This window comes from Selaginella moellendorffii, unplaced genomic scaffold, assembly GCF_000143415.4.
Source record: "Selaginella moellendorffii unplaced genomic scaffold, v1.0 SELMOscaffold_22, whole genome shotgun sequence".
Lineage (NCBI taxonomy): Eukaryota > Viridiplantae > Streptophyta > Lycopodiopsida > Selaginellales > Selaginellaceae > Selaginella > Selaginella moellendorffii.
Window position 1 is genome coordinate 1,936,258 of NW_003314283.1, and position 24,038 is coordinate 1,960,295.

Sequence of the window (24,038 nt, forward strand, 5' to 3'; positions counted from 1 at the left end):
CCCCCCCCTTCCCCCAAGGGGACAACAGTTTATATTAATATTTTGACTCAGACTTGGTCTTCAATTCCAATCCATTTTAACTTTATTTTAAGGTCATCTTAAACTCCATTTAGGGTCCATCTAAAATGTTTCCAGGTATCAAATGTAAGTCCTTTTGGATCCCTTTTCTAGAGACTCACTGACTGCTTGCTTCGTGTTCGTTCCTCAAGCACTTTGTTGGGAGTTCAACTCCCACTCTTGACTATCCCAAGTTGGCACTTTTAGTCCAAAACATGTTACTCTCTTTTGGCTTCCACTTCAACCACTACCATATGACACCCTTTTGGCTCCACTTTTGGGGCTTTAGGGTTTGTGTCTCACAACTCCACCACCCATATAGAAAGTTCAATGTCCTCATCGAATGATAAACCATTTTATAAAGTAACACTAGCATATATTACCCTTTCCATCTTTGGCACATAGCCAATATTGATCAATGGTTGGACGCCAAAGACTCACCATGCCTTGTCCATCCTCTAAGGTGCATAGTCTCTCTAACTTAGAGACTCATTAGACCACTTATAATGGTCCTTCCCCATCATGCATTTAGTTCATGCTAAATGTGTTAGAGACACCGTCTCTATTTCAATTTGACTACTCATTTAGGAGTAGCCTCGGCCTCTACCAGCATAACCATTGCACTTTGGAACTTTTAATTTTGACTTCTCAAAGTCAATTTCCTAGGTGTTTCCAACACCTTACATTACACATATCATATATTGGTTCTCTTGTATCCCTTTTCTAGAGACTCATTTATTGCTTGCTTCATGCTTGTTCCTTGAGCACTTCATTGGGAGTTCAACTCCCACTCTCGACTGTCCAAGTTAGCACTTTTAGTCCAAACATGTTACTCTTGTTTGGCTTCCACTACCAATATAGCAATATAACAATATACCCTTGAGCCTCACTTTGACTGATGTTGACCACATGGTCAAAACTAGAACCTAACAATTCTTACCCCCCAACAAAGTCCATGTCCCAAAGATGAGTTTTACCGGTGATCACTCTTTCTGGGAAACCCTACTCAAGCTCCTAGTCCATCTTCCATAGCTGTATATATTAAGGAGGCATTACTTCATATGGACTAGTATATCGATGGGAAAGTTTGTCACTCTTCCCTATTCATAAAGGTGTTGGGGGAAAGAGGGGTGCCTCCCCCAACGCTCGCTCAAACACGAGATGTGCTTCAATGCTCTTTGCAAAAATGCCCCCCCTTGCCCTTGTGGGGCAAGGGTTTTATACAAGGAAGATGGGGAATATTCTGAGGACCAAAATAATCCCTCTCTTTCTCTCACTCTCTTGGTGGCCACGCCCTAACATGCGACCACGGTGGATCGCACTGGCTCCAGACACGTGAGAACCCTCTGAAGAGTGTAGAGTGTACCTCTGCTACTGATGCCAAGTGTTGGTAGCTGCATGAAATAGTAGAAACTCTAGAAAACAAAGTGGAAAAGAAAGAAAAGAGGTAGGTGTGAAATTTGGAGACAAGGAGGAAAACCTGGTGGGAAACCCTGTAGTTAAACTGGACCCTAAAGTTAAAGAAAAGTGTAGAAAAAGTATGAAAATAGGAGGAAAATAGAGGAAAAAGAGTGAGCATCCAAAAAATTTAACTCGTACCTGGATTTTGGCTCAAGAAAGTGTAATATGCAAATGTAGCCTTTTGATGACTTCCAGCATTTCTCGTGTTTGAGTGAGCATCGGGGGAGGCTCCCCTCCTTCCCCCAATAAATGGTGAACCCAACGTGAACGCGTAGGACTTTCTGAAGCGTCATTTCTCTCTTTTTCTTTTGGCTGCAGAATTTGGGAAGGAATTCCTAGTTTGTCTTGTTTTGGTTTTGTTTGATCTTGGGCGTGTTGGATAGGTCTGGAGCTCCTCTTTCCAGCAAGGTATGGCGCTCATCAAGCCGTGCAGTATTTGAAAAGATACAATGTTTCTTGGCTCGGTTTGAGGAACAGTTTAGGGTTTTCACTTTCTTGCCTAGATCCTCAGCCAAATTTCTCAAAGTAGTGCACTTGGGCTTGTAAATCTAGCCTAGATCTACGAGTAGGGGTGATTCTTGGCGCTAGATTTGGCCAAATTGGCGGCATACAAAAGGATTTTCTTCTCCGGCTAGATTGGGTCATTTTTGTGGCAAAAATTTGTGCTCCTCCGGGCTTTGTTTTGGATGCCGTTTGTTTCTAGAGGTGCTCATGGTCCTAGGCTTTCCGAAAATACCAACAGCGCCTTATTATCAATCTACATCAGTGATATGCACATGTTTTTCCACAATATTAGCATTCTGGGCGACTTCTTTTTGGATTTTGGGGAATATTGAGGTGGCTTCTTCCCAAATTCCTACGATAGAGGGTAGACAGGGCTGAGCCTTTTCCAACAAGCCCACCAACAGTCAAAATGGAGAAGGATCAAAACCAAAGGACTCATTTTTCTCTTTTGGGTTAAACTTTGTTAGGGGTTCCTTGGGAAGGAAGCAATCTTCAAGGAATAGATAGCCGTAGGAATAAGAACAAGAGGAGCAGGAACAAGAGTTGGCGTAGGAACAGGGACAGTAGGAACAAGCACAGGGATAGGAGTTGGTGTTGGAGCAGGCGCAAGAGTAGGAGTGAGAGCGGGGGGGTTACCAGTTACAGGTTACAGGTCCTTAGTTACCGGTTACTAGTTATTCTAGCGGCTACTCTAGCGGCTATTTCGACAGTTACCCTACGGGTCAATGGTTACATGTGCTTGAGGCCTACATCTCCTTCCATTTTGACCCTTATTTCTCTTTATCAGAAGCATTTTGGGCAACTTTGAGCAACTTAAGCACTAGCCTACAGTCTTCTTGCTTTTGTCAACCCAGTTGCCTTGACCAGGCATTTGCAATGTTCAGGGTATTTGATGCCAGTACAAACTAGACGTATGACAAACTGGCACCCTTTTACCATACCTCGAGGCCCTAAGGTACGAAGTAAACTTTCTAACATCCAAAGGCAGCTTAGGTACGACACTACACCTTCTCGAGCCGAGTCCTCTTCATCCTCGGCAAATTCCAGTGACTTAGATCTACGAGCTATGGCGCAGCCACCTTTAACTCGACCTCAGCTCCATGTTCTGCAGAAGGGGAGTGATCTGCCGACCTTCTTAGGTGTTAGAACAATTTCTTTAACATCGCATATCAATTGCTTTGATTACTACTACACCACAAACATGATTGTCAATGATGATCATATGTGCTGCGACTTCTTGCAATCTCTTGAAGGCAAAGCAGCAATTTGGGTAGATTTTCTCCTCCTAGAGGACCGGATAGACTTCCAGACACTACTTGCTTCTTTCAGAGAACGCTTCGTTGAAGAAAAACCCACAAATCAGCTACTTGTCGACCTCTTTTCGTTCCGGCAGGGTGCTCACGAGTCTGTTCCTGACTACATCACATGGTTTCGAGCTTACTGGAAGTAGTGTTGGGATCGCAAGGTAGTCCAAGATGAGCAACAGGGGATCACGGCATTCACAGCAGGTCTGCGTGGGAACTTGCAATGGAAACTTCTTAAGAAGACGTTTAGGTCTTGCCACGAGGCATTTTCATTTGCCACAAAGCTGGAAAGAGAACTTCTTGTCAACCTAGAGATTACTAGAGTTGATTTCGACCAAGCCATCACCCCATCAGAGTCACCTTGTGCAATTGTTTGCCTATCCACAACAAAGCTCATCGCTATTGAGCATACACCTCCGGCTATTGAGACCTTTGCCAACGAGATGCGGCAGCTGAAGGAGATCATTCTTCAGCAACAATCACACCGTGACAAACTACTCCAGGAGCTGATGGAGTCCAGGAAAGAGGCCCGCTACAACTCGGGAACGCAAATCTAAATCTCGTTGGTGCACTCACTGTGAGACGAACACACACAACACACAGTGCTGCTTCAAGCTTCACCCAAAGCTTCGGCCTCCATCTTCTCAACATGTCCAACAACATCCCTTTGTTGATAATTCCACATCATCTCGGGGTCCAGAGACGTATCAGAAGCAGTTGGAGTGACAAGCAATTGAGGCAGCCCCTTCGTCAAGCAAAGGCAAGGCACCAGCCTCATTGGTCAACACAATTTTGGTAGCCAAGGAACTCTATAGGCAACAGCAGCAAACTGCAGCCACTCGAGCCCAAGCGAAGAAGAAGGCACCCGCTCAGCCTACCACAGATCCCCCGGTGCCGGTTGAGAGTGAATCTCTATTGGCACCAGATCCAGTGACACAGTGTCACTACTCTCTTCTCCTCCTGAGATCTCACCAACAACTATTCCTGTTCTAGAGCTGGTTCTTCAACAACTAGTTGACACTCTCGTCACCTTTTTGCTTCAAGACATGTTGTGTCTTATCCCGGGATTCGGCCAGCATTTAGAGGAGTTTGCACGGTTAAGAACAAAAGAGAGCACTCTCAAAAGGACTCCTCAAGAGGTGCACATTGTTGACATGACAAGACATGGTGGAGATCCTGCTCCATTCTTCTTCCCAGTGTAGATTGGTACTTCCTCTTGTAGGATGGATGCTTTGGTTGACTCCGGTTCGGGATGCAACATTATCTCTCTTGAAGCTGCCCTTTTATCACAGTTACAAATCATTGAAAGCTCCTCCATCGTGCTCAAAACCTTCACCAACCACACTATTCCTTCAGTGGGCATTTGCTATGGTGTCAAGGTCTCTGTGTAAGGTGTTATTTCTGAGGTGGATTTCCTCGTGGTTGACTACCAACATCTTGGAACATCCTCTTTGAAGGACTTTATCGTCCTTGGCCGCTCATGGCAAGTCACAGCCCATTGCACTATTGACAGCGAACAAGGCAAGATAGAAATTAGTGATGGAACCCATAGCACCACCTTTCTCAACAACCACGGCAGAGCTCTTTCTCAGCAAGCCAAACAAGATCAAAATAAGATGGCCTCCACACCATACTTTCCTCCTGAGCTCACAAAGGTTTTTCCTGAGTTGGCAATGGAATCGACCATCTATATGACTGATGCTTTCTCATGCAAAGCAATTGACATGGTTGGAGGTGACTCAGATAGCCCAAGACATCTCTCAACTTCACTCTCTTTATTTGAGAGTAAGGCCGAGCCCCTCGTCATGCCCTCTTTATTTGATGGCGGGGCTTATAGGGTACGGGCTCCCATATCCAGCTTTTCGAAGTGTTTCTCGATAAGGGAAGGGCTTCTTGACTTGTTTCTTGCATGGGACCGACTCTCTCTTATGGAGCTAGATGACACAGTCACTCCAAACTAGGCCCATCTTTCACAAGACACAGCTAAACTCAATTCTCCTCAACAACTACCTGAGGTGTCACACAACCAGTATCTTCCTACTAAAATCGTTGTAGCTGATGACTCCAAGCGTATTTTGTCATGATGTTTCTTGAAGATGGAGGATGACATCCAGACACAGAACTGGCAGAAAGAATCAAGCCAATCAGACATGCTGCATGCGAGTTATAGCTCTTTGAGTTCACAATTTCCTACTGTGGAGCTCCTGGTATAGGTCCAAGTGTATTGCACTAAAAATTCAATACCAGACTTGGACTGGACTTCAGTGGAGAATCTTCCTTCACTTGCAGAGTACTTAGTATAGTCCTTGCATTGGACATCAAGCGCTTAGAGCATTAGAAGCAAAGAGAACAACAGACAAAGACTCTGGATCCAATAGTAACGTTCTTGCATGACTTGCTAGAGACAGTCTTGCCAGATGTGGTGTCCCTAGCATCTTTATTTGAAGAAGAGGACACTCCTATGATTACAGCTTATTTTGACGGTGCTTTCTGCCCCACAAACCAGGTTGCCGGCATTGGAGTTTGGATGATTGATTATGCGGAGAACAAAGTAGCCGACCTCTCTATCACTTTACCAGCAACATCAGCTAATGAAGTAGAGTACTTGGCAGCTATGAGAGCCATGAAGTTAGCCACAGATCTCAAGTTTAGGCAAGTCACTTTCATTGGAGATGCACAACTCATCATATGCCAAATTACTGGAGAATACCAAGTCCGCAAAGAGAACCTGAAAGAGCTATGGCAGCGGGTGGTCAACCTACAGGATGAGTTCTCTTAGGTGACTTTTCAAAGTGTCCCTCGTGAAGAAAACTTTTGGGCAGACAGGTTATCACATCAAGCAATCACCATGATGCAAGAGGCAAAAGGCACTCCCTGCTCTTTGGTTTCCAAGGTCAGGGAGGAATCCAAAATAGATGAGCCCCCTGAGCCCAAGGTTTCTCCAGAATCCAAGGTTCATGCCATTTTCTTAGGTGATGACAAGGACCCGATCTTTATTGCCACATTGCTTGCTTCAACGAACGCAGCAAAGCTCTTGGATCTCCTTCACTATTTCAAGGACGTGTTCCCTTGGGACTACAGCCAGCTTCCAGGAGTTCCCATGGACACGATCATGCACAGTATTATGCTTTCAGAGTCAGCCAAACCAGTCCGTCAAAAGTTGCGGCATTTCAGCCCGGCAGCTCACTCTGAGATGAAGTTGGAGATTGAGTGATTTCTGGCAGCCGGCTTTATTTACCCTTTGGAGAGCTCAAAGTGGGTGGCAAATCTCGTCCCTGCATGCAAGGCAAATGGAAAACTCCACCTCTACGTTGACTTTCGAGACTTGAACAAGGTAACTGCGAAAGATCACTTTCCGACTCCATTTATCAATGCGATTGTGGATGAGATGATTGGACACTGGTACTACTCTTTCATGGATGGCTTTTCAGGGTACAACCAGATCTTCATTCATTCGGATCATTGAGATCTTACAGCCTTCCGGACACCTTGGGGCGTCTTCGCTTTCAACATCCTCCCATTTGGCTTGTGTAATGCCAGAGCTACTTTTCAGCGCTTTATGACCCACGCCTTTCACAACTTGATTAAAGGCACCTTGAGGGTGTATATGGATGATCTGTGCACGACCTCTTACTCCTTTGAGGATCACCTTGTGCATTTGGAATACATCTTCACTCGCTGCCGACAAGACAGGTTTTCATTGAACCCGGCAAAGTGTAAATTTGGGGTGACTAAAGGGTGGTTACTAGGCTTTGATGTCTTGCAGGATGGGATCAAGCCCCAGGTAGCTAAGGCACAAGAGATTCTGGATCAGAACCCACCAACCAACTTGAAGCAGCTTCGTAGCTTCCTCGGGCAAATGGGTTTCTTTTGCCATTTCCTCCACAACTATGCTGCACATACACGGCCTCTGATAGCTCTGCTACAACACAATGTTCCATTTGTCTAGGGTGAGTCCCAGCAACAAGCCTTTGAATCACTGAAGCAGTCACTCCACACAGCCCCGGTACTCCAACCACTAGAGCGTCAACTTCCTTTCGATATTTACATCACAACGGGCACAGAGGCTTTTGGAGTATGCCTTTGCTAATGTTCACAGCCTGGGAAGCCACCACATGCAACATACTATGCCTCACAATCGTTCAAGGAGACTGAGAAGAAGTACGTGGATGCGGAATAAGAAGTAGTGGTTGTTGTTTACACCTTGGAGCAATTTCATCACTTTCTCGCTGGAGCCCGTATCCATTTCCACATCTATTTTAATGTGCTGATCTTTCTTTTACAGTGACCAGTTCACAGTCTTCATACTTTATCTTGGATTGTGACCATCCAAGAGTTCCAGCCAACTTTTCACATGCGGCGGAAGCATGTGATGGATCCGAGTGAGTTCCTGGTTGCTGAAGCTACTTCCTTTGTGGTCCCAACAGCATTACAGGACATTGCAGTGTACCTAGATTTAGGTTAGTTCCCAGTAGACTCCTCACCCATGTAACAAAAGGCATTGGAGATCCAAGCATGGGGGTTTTGCCTTCTCGATAGACAACTTTACAAGAGGACTTCTCAGGAAGTTTAGTTGCGGTGTGTGGGGGAACACGAGGTCCTTGAGCTCCTTCATGCTTTCCACTCTTGTGCGGGGCATTTCTCGGGACGGGTCACAGCACAGCTCCTCTTGTGCTATGGCTAATTTTGGCCTCGAATTCACCAGAACAACTTGGCCTATGCAAAGGCATGTGAGCAATGCCAACAGTTCAACCCCCAAAGCCATGTTCCACATCTTCCTTTCCAGCTCATCACTTCTCTGGGTCCCTTTTTCCAGTGGGGACTTGACTTCGTTGGCCCGATCAACCCACTGAGCTCAAAAGGACAGCATACATCATCATGGCAATGGACTATTTCACAAAATGGGTTGAGGCCACCCCTCTACGACAGGCAGATCAATAGTCTACAACAAAGTTTGTCTACAAGTACATCATTTGCCGATTAGGAGTTCCTGCTGTTTTGATTTCCGATTGCGGCAGCAGCTTCCTTAGACAACTGATGCAACATCTTCTCTAGCAGCTGCAAGTCAAGCACGTGAAGAGCAGCAGCTATTATCTTGAGTGCAATGGCCAGGCAAAGTCTAGCAACAAGATATTGAAAATAGTCATCTCAAAGCTTGTGGAGGATCACCCAAGGCACTGGCACAAGCACTTGGTTATGGCATTGTGGGCCTTTCAGACGTCCTTCAAGACATCCATCTCCGCAACCCGATTCTCCCTTGTCTATGGGACAGAGGCTATGCTTCCAGTGGAGATCCAGGTGCCATCACTCTCACTTTCACTTCAATACGCAACAGCGATGCAACTTAGAGATGAGGACAAGCTTCATGCATGTGACTTGGAGGTTCTTGCCTTGGAAGAACAGCGATGATCCACATCAGAACATCTACTTCGAGGCAAGCTAAAGATCAAGTCAGTCATTGATCACCAGCGTTCTACTGAACCATTCGAGGATGGCGATCTTGTTCTACTCAAGGAGTTTACACTGCCTTTGAAGTTCTCCCCTCGCTGGACCGGCCCCTACTTTGTCTAGTGACACATCGGAGGTGGAGCATAGGTGCTAGTTAATGCTGATGGACATGAGCTCCCACACGCTCACAACCACTCTCATCTCAAACGCTTCATCCGGTGAGGTGTTCCTCTTCTCTTCTTTTTCTTTTCTCCCTTTCTTTCACTTTACTTTCATGGCTCTTTTTCTTACTTTCAGGGGGTGTTTCTCCATTGGACCATGGCCCATGCCTTGGATTTTGTGCTCAGGCTACATTGCCGTTTGTATGGATGTTCCTCGCTTGGCTCAGTCTATGTTCCAGGTTCTTTGGCCCTTCCCTTACCATTACTACACCCCACACATTCCCCTCACTCATTCCATATCATCCACACTTATAGTTCCATCACCAATCGCTTCTAGTCTGGTTTCATGCTTTATTTCATTAAAGTGGAACTTATTCAGTAAAGTGGGACATTAATTAGCATGTGTCCACATGCCATTTCCTAGTACTTAATTAATATTTATTAATATTTCTATCAGTTTTTTAATTTATTTTTTATATTTCACAATATTATAACACAAAATCATATGAAAAGTTTTTAATTTATAAATTATAAAGCTAAAACTTCAATTTTTTATTGTTGTTATAAAAATGGCATGTGCCCACACACCATAAGTGGGATAATGAAAAGTTCCACTTTAACGAAATAAAGCATTTTCCTACACTTATCTCTAGATGCCCGTCTTGCATCTTTCATTCTTTCACCATCATTCACATCTCCGTTTGAGGTCATATTTACACCATACCACGGACACACATACATGCACCAATAGCAAAAGACACCACCTCATTTGGACTTGCCGTTTCTGAGATATCCTTACGACCATTTGCCGACGACGCACTAGCTTTTTGGAGTGACTTTCTTCCAACTGGGTGAACCTGGTCATTCAAGGCACCTAGGTGGACCTTTAGGCGAGGCCATAGAAGCCAAAGCCACTTTCTTCTACTCCAACACTTAGTGGACACATGTCACCTCTCTTTACCGGCAACCCAGCGACTACACCATTCTTTTTAGCTGCTGACTTCTTCAGTCCGACACATCAGACTAGCCAACCTTCTCAAAGTGCCACCCCATCTCAGTGCTCCACCATATCACTCCACCATATCGGTGCTGGAGCAGGCGCAGGAGTATGAGCGAGAGCATGTGGTTACCAGTTACAAGTTATAGGTCCCCAGTTATTGGTTACTGGTTACTAGTTACCAGTTACCAGCTACTCTGAGTAGTCAGCGCTTACTCTACAGGCTAATAGTTATCAATGGCCACCTTTTCAGAGTCCCACCACCATCTCGGCACTCCATCATATCACTCCATCTTTCATCATTTCCTCACTTACCACCCTTGGGCAACGCATCCCCTCTTCTACCTCTCTTTCTTTCTCAATTTCGGCCTATCCTTGGAGCATACTGGAAGTCATCAAGAGGCTGCATTTGCATATTACACTTTTCTGAGCCGAAATCCAGATACAGGTTAAGTTCTTTGGGTGCTCACTCTTTTTCCTCTATTTTCCTCCTCTTTTCAAACTTTTTCTACACTTTTTTTCAACTTTAGGGTTCAGTTTGACTACAGGGTTTCCCACTGGGTTTTCCTCCTTGTCTCCAAACTTCACACCTACCTCTTTTCTTTCTTTTCCACTTTGTTTTCTAGAGTTTCTACTATTTCACGTAGCTACCAGCACCCTAAACCCATCAGTAGCAGAGGTACACTCTACACTCTTCAGAGGGTTCTCACGCGTCTGGAGCGAGCACAATCCACCATGGTCGCATGTTAGGGCGTGGCCACCGAGAGAGTGAAAGAGAGAGAGGGAATATTCTGGTCCTCAGAATATTCCCGATCTTCTTTGTATAAAACCCTTGCCCCACAAGGGCAAGGGGGGGCATTTTGGAAAGGGCGTTCGAAGCATTTCTCGTGTTTAAGCGAGCCTTGGGGGAAACACCCCTCCTTCCCCCAACAAAAGCAGTAAGGTGTTCCGCCGCTCACTTGATGGAAAGATCACTCGCACAAAGATGAGATCACCCACCTTATATTCTCTGAATTAATGATGCTCATTAGCAAACTTCTCCACTCTATCCTGAGCTGCCTACAAATTCCATTTGCACACCACCAGAATCTCATCAAGTTCTGTGGCCAAATTACTCACCTCAGAATCAAGCTTATCTTGAATTTCCTTACTCAAATCCAATCCCAACTCCACCACTGTTTGGGGATGCCTTCCAAACATGGAAAAGTAAGGACTTAGCTTGGTTCCACTGTATTGGCTATTATTGTAAGCAAATTGCACCAATGGAAGATAAAGAACTCACTATCCTGGCCTTTGACCAATGCTACAATGTAATATATCCTCCACCACCTAATTCACACATTCAGTTTGCCCATCCGTTTAAGGATGATCTCCACTTGAGAGTTTCAAAGTCACTTGCATAGCCTTTGTAAAGCTCTTCCAAAATCCACTGGTGAACTTTGGAACTCGATCACTAATAATATCCTTCGGGAAACCAAAATCAAGAAAAAACCTTCTCCAAATAAACCGCAGCCAAGTCTGAAGCGGTGATAGTCTTCTAAAGAGCCAATAACGGCATATACTTCGTCAACCAATCCACTATGACCCATCCTTTAGTCTCCTTAGACCATGCTATGCCACTTCTTGAGGTTCCTCACCACCCAACCACCCCCGAGCTACCTCCAAAGCTCCACTATGCTGCCGTTCCACTATGAGCCCTAGGGTAGGTTAAGTCCTAATATGCCTTAATATACCTTTCAGCCTCCCTTTGACCAATGTTGACCATATGGTCAAAGCCTTATATTGGTTGCCAAGGACATTTACAGACAACAGCAACAAACTACAACCACCCGAGCAAAAGGAAAGAAGAAGGTGATCGCTTAGTCAGTCAAAGATCCCTTGATATCAATTGCAAGTGACTCTCTGTTTGCACCAAATTTAGTAACATAGTGAGTGGCTTGTAAACTCCCCTTCAAGTCACTACTCTCATCTCCTCCTAGGATCTAGCTTAGGTAGATTTTGAACTTATGAGTTGAGCTTACGACTTCTCAAACACAAGAAAAACATTAGCTCATTTTGAACCAACATTTTTTCATCTTTCCAATTTTGATTTAATCTATATTTCCAAGTTGTCACGAATCGGGTATCGAAAGTTACCTGACAAACACTCTTACCTTACTGCCACGATGGCAGGAGGTCGGTATTGCTGGACCCTTTATCAGTCCCTCTTGTTCAAATGTTAGTAAACTGAACTTTGCATCTGTACTTGGCCGGATGAGCATAAGGATGGAATTCCTAAGTGTCTATTCAGCCAAGCATACTTGGCCCGGCTTTTAATTCTCTTTTGCTCTGTCTTGCACTGGCTTGACAAGAACCCTTGCGTATTGAGATTAGTCCCTCAATATCGCTACCGTGTTTGCCAAACACCCTCGCTATCATGCCCTTTGTGTTAGTCTCAATTCAGTCCCAAATGCTATTTATGGAAAGTGTCTAGATTTGCACATTTGGCATATCTACGGAATGTAGAGATTGTCTTGAACACAACGGTGTTCGTCCCATGTCCAAATTCGCAATCTAAGGACATTCCATATTTAGTAAGTTTTGAGCTTGTTGCAGAGACTAACTCTTGATACTAAGGGAGGCTTGGGGTGAAAGCCCAAAGCATGTGTTCCTCAAGGGGTGGGGGGGCCTGTCGGGGGTTCTAAATGTATAGTAGGGATAGTGGGTAGGTCGAGCATGGCCGACCAACCTGAGGCATAGTCTAGCTTTCGCTTGCGTGCCTGTCCTTGTTCTGTGTCCAGCTTGGGTCTAAGCCCAAGTTCCATTCCATGCTAGCCGGTGCAGTACCCATGCTCTCTCGTTAGGCCACCGGTATGCCGAAATAGCGCCAGACTCCGTTTTGTGTGCTGGTCCTGGCATTGGGATGCTGGTTGCTCTAGGACTGTTCCAAGTCGCTCCAGGCTCTTGTTCCTTCACTCCTTGGGTTGTATGCTTGGGAGTTACTCCGTGGTTCAGTTCCATCACTCCTTGGCTCCACACTTGGGAGTCTGGCACCGTTCCTTCATTCAATGGCCCAAGGCCCTGAACCACAGGTTCCACACCACTGTCCTGTGGACACGTGGCATGGACACGTGGCATGTGACATGTGGCATGTGTCACGTGGCATAAAGAGGGTTTAGGTTCCGCTTCGTGGTGTTATCCTATGGTAAATCACCATAGGATAAAGGGTCAAAACCACGTGCACTACACAAGTAAATTCAACAAATAAAATACAAATATAAATATAGATCCAGACATTAAAAGCAATCTAAAAACACTTCTCAAGCTCCGCAACTGTAAGGCTTGCTTGTGGATGTAATGGTTGATCTTAGGATCTTGGTTTAGTTCTTGCACAAAAAGGTATTAAATGTGCTTGCAGACTAAATATATCTTTCCAATGTTCTCCATTTATGTAAAATTTGGACAGGTACAAGATGGATTTTTGTATATTCTAATAGTGTAGCTCGTATCTTTTGACAACTCAATCACAACAACAAACTCTTTAACCATAGCATTGATGTAATTTGTCTTTGTGATTGTGCACTTTAATTCGTTTGCCAACTTGATCTTTTCTTGCATACCTTTCAAAATGGAAGACTTATATTATACAGCCTTCCCATTCCTAGCTGGTCGTGTATCCTGGTCTAGTGTTGACATTGGTGGCATAATAGTATCAATAGCAACATTTGAGGAAGTCTTTAGCTTGAAACCTACTCTCTCTAGACTTTCAATCTCTTTTTTCAAAAGATTGCAGCTTCACTTAGCAGCTTCACAAAATCCAGCTTTAAAATAATTGAGCTGTGGATCCCACTTGTATGAGTAACAGTAGTTCCACAATAGTAAATCCAACTTGACTGACAGCCCTTTATCCCTAGATCTCGACAGCCCTAGAAACATGGCATTGCTAAAGAACTTGAACTTATGCGAGACAATGAGCTTGACTCCTAATCATTCCGGAGCAACATGCATTGCTTTTGGCATTGACTCTTCAAATTGCCCAATTGATACAAGAAATTGGTTTACGAGCAATAACTGTTGCAAATATAACTTTAGGTATCGAAAGTTACATATCAGCTAGTCCTTTCAGATATTCTTTTCTTACTACGATGACCGTAGGAGGTTGGTATTGTTAGACCCTTTATCAGTTCAAGTGTTAGTAAACTAGACTTTGCATTTATACTTGGCCGGACGAGCATAGGGAAAAAATTCCTAAGTGTCTATTTAGTCAAGCATACTTGGCCCGGCTTATTAATTCTCTTTTTCTCTATCTTGCACTGGCTTGATAAAAACCCTTGCATATTGAGATTAATATCTTAATATTGTTGGATGATAGCTTACCATGCCTGTCAAACACCCTTGCTATCATACCCTTTTTGTTAGTCTCAACTCTACCCCTATTAAGTAAAAACGAGCTTGGAAAGTAAAAACTAGATGAATTGGTGCCGAGTGAACCCATTGATAGTACTCTCAAAAGAAAGATGAAGGGGTCAATAACTTATTCATTCAAGCATCCTCCAATACTTGCGCAACTTCTCATTTCTCAAAAGAATCTCTACATCAAGACCATAGCACCAATAAGACATTATTAATACCAAAGCTTCCACTTAGGAAATAGATGATGCTAATCAAAAAATGTCAACAACACAAATATGTGTGGCCAACCTTATCACATGTCTAGCAATAAACATTATGGTCATAACTACGTCCTTGCCCTTGTCTTTGAACACAAGCAACAATAGCATCAACTTCTATCAGAACAAGATCATCTCCCACAAAAAGTGGCATTAAAGCATATGCAACAATAAGTGAAAGAAGTGATGTTCCATAATGTTATGCTAGTCAAAGAATGTTGTCTAAGGTGACTGGAGCTAGTGCATATATGAGTCCCATAAGACATTGCTGAAGCATTGGCCACAATATTCCCAATTTATTCCGCTCCGACATAATTGGCTATATACAAAGTAGGAGGATTTAGAAGTAAAATTGCATCGTTGACGAAAATGACCCCTAATAAAGATAATGCAATTCTTATAAGGCTTGTCAATATGTCTAAATAATTGTTTGATTGTGCTCAAACCATTGTACCATTGCAATGCTATCCCTTTAAAACATGTGGGGAAATTATATAGACACTAAATATCATCCCAAAAATGATAAGTGGTAATCACTATAAAGTGATCAAACTAATGATATACATCATCCCCAAAATTCCCACAAAAGAACTCCAACTGAACTCAATGATGGGCAACAATAGTAAGAGATACACCACATGCCATGAATGCCACTATCAATTGAGTCTGATTGTTCAATTGCAATTACATAGCATTGAGAAATTGCACCAACTTTTACTCTAGAGTCAAAGAAGGAGGAAGTTACTATTTTGCCATAAAGATGAATGGAAAAAAGCAAAAAAAATAAAAAGAAAAAAAGAAATTGAAAAGCTACATAAATAAGAGAGATCTAGATAATGCAAAAGCTAAATCTAAACCAAACACTCCTTAAAGACAATTAGAATTACCCTTCACTTCCACTAATATGAGTGCATTAAATATGGAAATGGAATACAAAAATGTGTAATCTCAAAACCCTAGCTTATATACAGGAGCAAGTGGTTCAAATTGAAATCAATTTTATGGCTATCAAAATTCCACTATGTTAATATTAATATATGGCATTATCAAAAAAATTATTTTACTTATATTTTATAGAATATTTATATTAATTAATAATATAAAACTAAATAAATATTATTATACATGAAAAAGTTCAATATGCACAATAAATATTTTTCAGAAATTGTTCAATAAGGAACTTCTTTACTTTAGAAGTTTATAACTACAGCAAGCTATATAAAATTAAATATAAAATGCTAGCTTTCAAAGATGTCATCTTGATCATACATTTTAAATTTAGAAAAATGTTTTAAATTAAAAGAATGACGTTAATTATTTTTCACTTTAAGGAAAATGGGAATATATCTATGATACCCATATATATTCTATAATAATCCTCAATTTTAATAAACTTTTCTCTAATTCATTTATAATGGGGTAGGGGATATGGGCAATTCCAAATATAATGGGGATAATGGGTAGGTTGAGGTATGAACTACTTGAGATATTATTTATCTCCCCATTAGGTGTGCTATCTTTTGTTTTGAATCTTGCTTATATCTAAGCCTAAACTCTACCATGTTAGTTGGTGTATTTTGCTATAAATATGCTAAAATCATCTAGCTTTGTTTTGCATGTTGATTTTAGAGTTGGAATTCTAAATGCTCTAAAACTATTATGATATTGCTCCATGTTCATGTTCCTTCATTTTTTTGTTATATGCTTAAGAGTTTAACTTCATCCTTTTGTTCACTGTTAGCTCTAAAACTTAGATTCTGTTCTGGTGCCCTTGTTCAAGGGTTAAATTCCATTTTATAATTATTCACTATAGGGAAGTTATGGTAGCTCTTCATCCTGTTCATTCCATATACTAATATTGTATAGAGTTTTTCTCTCAATAACAGCATAGGATATTGCACTTCCTACCATCAACAAAGAGAGGTACCAACTGAAAAGCAATGTTCCCATAGCTTTGGACTGGTTGACAAGGTTTTCACTGCCACACTCGATCTTTTGGTGGTGACGAACAAACACTTGGCAACCCAGAGGCAGGAACGTTGCTGGGAACACAAGAAGTAATGAGAGCTGAAGCAGCCAAATGCCATGGAAGATGATACAAATTGACTTCCAAAACTTGATCATCATGGCATTGTGATTCTGTGGCACAAACACTTCCACGAGGCTTGAGAACATACAGGCAGTCACAATGAGCTGTAGAAGCATATGATAATGTCCTTCCACGCCGACATGATCCGTGGAATGCCAATGAAAGAGGAAGAGTTCTTGGGCGAACGCTGCTGCTTCCATGAGACTTACAAAAGCACTTGGCAAGTGTAGCTTGGAACGTAAACAGAGTGCATAGATCATGAACGGAATAGCCATGGAGATGTGCTCCAGGTCAGGATAGCTTCGTGTTGGCTGAAGAATGCAGTGGAAAGTGATGACTCCTGCACTCCCAAGGAAGAGAATGTAAAACTCAGCTGGCTTTGTAATGAGGGAGAGTCGCCCAGGTTTTTCATGGCCTCGAAAACGAGATGCTGCATTCGTGAGAAGAAGCAAGAGTCCCCAAAAGATGAACGCAATTGCTGGAATACCATGACCAAGGAACACAAGAAATCTGTTTGCCATTGTATCACATGTTTCCTTGACAAGCTTGAAATTTAAGGTGATGTATCACCGGGTCAAGGACGGTATTCTTATACTCATGTTAAAGCCGGTCATTGGTTGGTTGGCTATTCATTGATTGACCAGTATTGAAGAGCTTAGACTTTGATCAAAGTAAAATATCGAAAGTTCTGTATCCACCTTGACCAACATTTCTGAGTGACTAACTTCTGTCATCTTTATTTGTCATGTATTCTTCCATTGACCACCACTATATGCTGGAATACCATGACCAAGGAACACTAGAAATCTGTTTGCCATTGTGTCACATGTGCTTGAAATTTAAAGTGATGTATGACCGGGTCAAGGACGGTATTCTGACACTCATGTAGTCGGTCATTGGTTGGTTTGATCCGAAGAGCCTAGACTTTTCAAATTAAAGTATGGAAAGTTCTGTATCCACTGTTCATTTGCCTATTTCTGGGTTTGCTATTGTATTGTCATGTTCTTCCATTGCCTAAACTTTGATCAGAGTAAAGCATCTGAATCCACCACGACCTAGACTCATGGAGGTCAATTGCTCATCAGCTTTTTCATTTGAGTTCTGGATTAACAAGTTAGCATTTCTTAAGAACTGCCAAGACGAGGAAGAAATGAAGGTATGCTGAGGCCAATAGATGCGTCCTCATGTTCCTTTGCCCGAAGCTTATACCTCCAACTTTGAAGGCTGTCCCAGAACGTGATGCCTAAAAATGTGACCCAAAAGCCAATAAACACACCGCAGCCAAATGCCCACACTGAAGCCTCACGGAAGAGGAAGTCCTCCCAACTTTTGTGACTTGCAGGGTGCTCTTGATCCTTTGTTGCATAGCCACAAGGAGACAATGGAAACCCACAAAGGTTCTTATTGCCTTGGAATGCAAGTGGAAACCGAGTGTTTAAATTGTATGCCGTTGGGACCAATCCGCTTAAGTTGTTGAATGAAACATTAAAGGCTGACAAAGGCAATTCCCCAAACTCGTTTGGGATCCTGCCTTGGAGCATGTTCCAGGATAAGTCAAGCGACTGAAGCTTTTTCAAGCTGGAAAGGTTGAGAGGTATGGCACCGGTGAACTGGTTGTGCGAGAGGTTAAGATGCATTAGTCCAACCAGTTGCCCAATTTCTTCTGGGATGACACCCTCGAGAGAGTTGCTTGAGATGTCCAATGAAGTCATGTTGTTTGCAACAACGATCGTTGTCCGATCAAACTGTATCCTTGCGTCGTTGACTATGATGACCAGGCTCAACTCTACCCCTGTGTAAATGCCAAGATTCAAATCCCCACTCGTGTTGCCCTTGAAACCTTGAAACTTCCAAAGCGCGCGTGGCACCTGCCCTGTGAGCTTATTGTTTGACAGATCTAGAATTTGGAGCCAAATGAGATTGGTGGTGCAATCTGGAATCTGCCCAAACAGCTTGTTGTATGCAAAAGACAATATCATAATTCCTGACCAGCTGCAAGTTTCTTGACTGTGAAATGGTTCCTACTATAGTCCATGACTCTGAGATAAGTGGAATTCAAGCTTTTTGCTGGAATTGTGCCGCTCAACGTGTTGTTGGAAATGACAAAGAAGACCAAGCTTGTCAAGTTACTCAAGTCAAGCAGCACCTCACCCGTGAAATTGTTCTGCGCAAAGTTGACAACCTTGAGCTGGGAGCAATTCCCTAGCCTTGAGCTAATCTCTCCCTGGAACTCGTTCGTTGAGAGATCCAAGTAAACCAGGTTAGTGCATGCACCAAACGTTGGCATTTTGCTCCGTATCAAGTTTCCGTGGAGGTCGAGATAGCCAAGATTGGTGCATTTGTCGAGTGGAGGAACTTCATTTCTGAGATAGTTGTCACTCAAGTCAAGTATCTCAAGACGATCCAGCTGGCTAATGCCTTTTGGAATGCTTCCATCTAGATAGTTTTTGTTGAGGTGCAATTGCTGGAGAGCCTTGATCTCTGTGATCAAATGCGGAATGATTCCTGTCAGGCTGTTAACGTCCAAGCGAAGTAGTACAACAGGAGAAGACGCATTAAACATGGGAATGTTTCCTGTAAAGTTGTTGTAATGGAGCTCTAGGTGCGTTAGAGATGGCATGCCCACCATAACATCCGAAGGAATCGATCCGTTGAGAAAATAGTTTTGCGATAGTCCCAACCACTTTAGCCTACGAAGACCAGCAAAAGAGCCAGGTAATGGGCCATATAGAAGGTTGTCAGACATGTCTAGAAATGTGAGGTGCGAAAGGTTTCCAAGAGTGATTGGTATAAGCCCCTCCAAATTGTTTGTAAAAAGTGATAAACTTTCCAATTTCTTGAGCTTACCCAGCGATGGAGATATAGAGCCCGTTAAGGTGTTGTTTTCCAGACTGAGGAACCGCAGCTTGGAGCAGTTCCCAACACTCGATGGAATAGACCCGCTCAAGAAATTATCAGATAGCCAGAGCTCAGTGAGATTCTGGAGCTGCCCTAATGTTGCTGGAATATGGCCAGTCAATTGGTTCCCTCTCAAGTTGAGCTCTGTGAGTGAGGAGCAATTTCCGAGGGTGGTAGGAATTTGCCCCGTTATTTTAGATCGAGCTCTGAAAGATATGAAAGCTGCCCAAGCCTTGGCGTGAGAGTTCCCACCAAGGCTTCATCAAGATCCACAGAGGATAGATGTATGGACACTACTTGGCGTTTAGAATTGCAACTAATGCCTCTCCAGCTGCAAATCCCATCCTTGCTTCCTTCATGCCAGTTAGAAAAGGTAGAATTGCTTTGGAACATGCCTTGCTTGAACTCCAGTAGAATTTCCATGTCCATGATCTTATACAAAAGAAAGAAAACCTTAAGAGTTTCATTTCAGAATCATGTGATCATACATCAGACGACAGATTCATGCCAAGTGCGAAGAGAAGTACGATGCCCCAGAGTCATGGTCTGTGGTCAAAGTCATGCAACTACAAGTTTTAATCTTGATTGGCAAGCATGCTGTGCTGACTATGCTGCTGTGCTGACTAGCAACCATGCCATGTTTGACACCACACCATAAAAGTAGTGTTGCCATGTCTGTAAGCATGAACAATAGAGAGTAACTCTTGCTCATATGTGGAATAATGTTGTTGTGCAGGATTCAAAATTTGACTCTCATATGCAATAGGTTGTCCCTCTTGTATAAGAACTCCTCCTAGTGCATAACCACTTGCCATCATATGTCACCTCGTAAAGTTTTGATGGATCAACATTGCACAGAATTTGAGCCTCGCTCAACAATTGTTTCAACACCACAAAACTCTCCTCTTGTGGCTTCTTCCACTCGAATGGCACATTTTTGCGTAACAACCGTGTCAAAGGAATAGCCACCTCTACAAATTTATGCTGGAAACATTGGTAGTAACTAGTTATACCAAGAAAAATGTGTAACTCGGCCACTAAAGTTGGTGTAGGTTAGTTCTCCACCATAGCTACCTTCCTTAGATCCGTCTTGACACCAATATGGCCTAGATATTTCACCTCTAACTTTGCAAACTTGCATTTTCTCTTCTTCACATAAAGTTTGTTGTTATGGAGTAACAAAAGAACCTTGCATAAATGCACCTTATGCTCCTCCATATTCTTGTTGAAAACAAAAATATCGTCTAAGAAAATCTTCACAAACTCATGAAGATAATGCCCAAATACCTCCATCATCAACCGAGTAAATATGGCTGGTGCATTCGTCAAACCAAACGGCATAACTGTAAACTCAAAATGCCTGAAGCTTGTGTTAAATGTGTGAAACACCAAATCCCTATGCCCCAAAGTGGAGCCAGAAGGGTGCCACGTGGTGGTGGCTAAAGCAAAAGCCAAACGAGCGTAACACATTTAGATTGAAAGCTCCGACTTGAAAGGTTGAGAGCGGGAGTGGAACTCCCAACGAAGTGCTCGAGGAACAAGCACGAAGTGAGTGATAAGTGAGTCTCTAGAAAAAGGACACAAGAGGACCAACACATGACACATGGAAGAGTTTGAGATGGAGCCTAAGATGGACCCGAGATGGAGTCTGAGATGGAGTCCGAGATGGACCCGAAATGGACCCGAGATGGAGTTCAAGATGGAGTCTGAGATGGACCCGAGGTGGACCCAAGATGGAGTCCGAGATGGACCGGAGGTGGACCTGAGGTGGACCCAAGATGGAGTCCGAGATGGACCCAAGATGGACCTGAGATGGAGTCTGAGATGGAGTTTGAGATGAACCCGAGATGGAGTCCGAGATGGAATCGGGACTGAGACTGAGACCGAGACTGAGATCGAGTCCGAGACCAAGGTTGAGACCGAGACTAAGTCCAAGTCCGAGTCCGAATACTAATATAGGCAGTTGGGTGAAAGCCCAAAGCGATCATCCCCCGGGGGGGGGGAGCTGCAAGGGGTTCCAAAAGTATAGTAGGGAGAGTGTGGGGGTTGGATACCAGTGGAGCCAATTTGGCTAGAAAAGGCTAGTTTGGCCCAGGAAGGCTATGCCCAGGTGTTGTGTGATGGGTTAACCATTCGAAAGTCCAAGACTAGAGTGAATACAGACCAACAAGTGGGTTAGCTTGGTGAAATGTTCAAGGGCTAGCTATAGTTCCCTCGGGAGATCGAATAATCGATGCTCCTAGTCCAAGTATGGGTGGCACTACCTACTTGGATACCTGGCGTGGCTCAATGGAACCTCACTCTAAGCCCATGGTTAGAGCACCCAAAGGCAGAAGGCGGGGAGAGTAAAGAGTGTTAAGGAGTGAATCTAGGATGACCACTCATGGACGGATGGCCCAATCTTTGAGAAATGAGATCGCAATACAAGTGGTGTTGGACCACTGATGTGACCAAGGTGATTGAGCATGGCCTAGTGTAATGGGCTAATATGTCGGTGGTAATGGGCTAATATGTCGAGTGTCGGTCATGGGATCGGACATGTGGAGCACTTGGACCAAGCGCAAAGGTTAAGTGGCATGGATGCTATTTTTGAGGATAACAAGCCCCAAGTCCGGAATAGGACTTATGGAGGTTGTTAGTGAGACTCCTCCAAGTGGTCAGAGGTGTGGTTAAGTGACTAAAGTAGAATAGAAAAATTAGTCGCTTACAAAATGCTATCTTGGAAATAGATACATCATCCATTGCAATCTGATAATATCCACTCCTCAAATCAATCTTGGTGAAACCTCAAAAGGTGGCATAGCATAGTCTAGGGCGATTATATCTCTGTCTTTTTATGCCGGATCATAACATTGGTATCAGAGGAATGTTATGATCCGGCACAAAAAGATAAAGATCTAATCTCCCTAGACTATGTTACGCCACCTCTTGAGGTTCCTCACCACCCAACCACCCCTGAGCTACCTCAAAAGCTCCATTGTGCTGTTGCTATAGTATGAGCCCTAGGGTAGGTTAAGTCCCTTATACCCTTGAGCCTCCCTTTGACCAACGTTGACCATATGGTCAAAACTGACACCTAACAATACTTCAGGTGATCTTTATTTTGTCCAAAAAGTAATTATGTATCCCCACAAATATAAAAGGCTCGTCAATCACAATTTTCTTCCCGAAGGCCCTTCCTATACCAACCTTCAAAAGAGTTAAAGGTAAACCATTCCCCTACTCACCATTGTAAATTGCTTCTAGTGTAGACTTTGTATAGCAAATGGATATGGATGGAGATGGGTGTGAGACACAAAATCCCTAGGCCCCAAAGTGGAGCCGGAAGGGCGCCACATGGTAGTGGCCGAAGCGAGAGCCAAACGAGCGTAACACGTTTGGACCAAAAGCTCCGACTTGAAAAGTCAAGAGCGGGAGTGGAACTCCCAACGAAGTGCTCGAGGAACGAGCACGAAGCGAGCAAAAGGCGAGGCTCCAAAAAGGGACCCAAAAGGACCAACAAATGACACGTGGGAGTGTCCGAGATGGACTCAAGTTGGAGTCCGAAGTGGAGTCCGAGATGGACCCGAGTTGGAGTCCGAAGTGGAGTCCGAGATGGACCCGAGTTGGAGTCCGAAGTGGAGTCCGAGATGGACCCGAGTTGGAGTCCGAAGTGGAGTCCGAGGTGGACCCGAGATGGACCCGAGTTGGAGTCCGAAGTGGAGTCCGAGATGGAACCGAGATGGAGTCCGAGATGGAGTCCGAGGTGGACCCGAGATGGACCCGAAATGGAGTCCGAGATGGAGTCCGAGATGGACCCGAGATGGAGTCCGAGATGGAGTCCGAGATGGACCCAAGATGGACCCGAGATGGAGTCCGAGATGGAGTCCGAGATGGAGTCCGAGATGGAGTCCGAAGTCGAGACCGAGACCGGGACCGAGACCGCGACCGAGACCGAGACCGAGATCGGGACCGAGACCGAGACCGAGACCAAGGCCGAGGCCGAGACCGAGCCCGAGCCCGAGTCCGAGTCCGAATCCGAGTCCGAGTCCGAGTCCGAGTCCGAGTCCGAGTCCGAAGCCTGAGAGGGTGAAAGCCCAAAGCGTTCGTCTCCCAGACCCTGGGGGGTTTGGTGAGCTCCAAAAGTATAGTAAGGGGGAGGACTGCAGTGGAGCCAGTTTGGCCAGGAAAGGCCAGTTTGGCCAGGAAAGGCCAGTTTGGCCCAGGAAGGCCGGACCCAGTGTTGGGTGATGAGCTGCCCACTGGGAAGTCCAAGACTAGAGTGAACACAGACAGACAAGCGGGGTAGCTTGGTGAAGTGTTCAAGAGCCGGCTCTAGTTCCCCCGGGAGATCGACTGGCCGATGCTCCCAGTCCAAGTGTGGGTGGCACTACCTACTTGGATACCTGGTGTGGCTCAACGGAACCCGCTCTAAGCCCATGGCTAGAGCACCCAAGGGCAGAAGGTGAGGAGAGTACCCAGGTGGCTCGC

General features: G+C 44.1%; 3 protein-coding genes across 3 annotated transcripts; all 3 read right to left on the bottom strand.

The window, feature by feature from the left end:
• Positions 1-16,357: 16,357 nt before the first annotated feature.
• Positions 16,358-17,191, bottom strand: LOC112347522. Its single transcript, XM_024678555.1, has one exon. It carries the CDS (start codon positions 17,189-17,191, stop codon positions 16,400-16,402), a length of 792 nt encoding a protein of 263 aa, XP_024534323.1. The 3' UTR covers positions 16,358-16,399.
• A 603-nt stretch (positions 17,192-17,794) lies between these two features.
• On the bottom strand, positions 17,795-18,649 carry LOC112347523 (receptor-like protein 14). The gene has a single exon (XM_024678556.1). It carries the CDS (start codon positions 18,647-18,649, stop codon positions 17,795-17,797), a length of 855 nt encoding a protein of 284 aa, XP_024534324.1.
• Positions 18,646-20,241, bottom strand: LOC112347524 (probable LRR receptor-like serine/threonine-protein kinase At1g34110). The gene is made up of 2 exons (XM_024678557.1): positions 20,096-20,241; positions 18,646-19,825 (listed from the first exon to the last, which is right to left on the bottom strand). Exons 1-2 carry the CDS (start codon positions 20,239-20,241, stop codon positions 18,646-18,648), a joined length of 1,326 nt encoding a protein of 441 aa, XP_024534325.1.
• Positions 20,242-24,038: the final 3,797 nt, after the last annotated feature.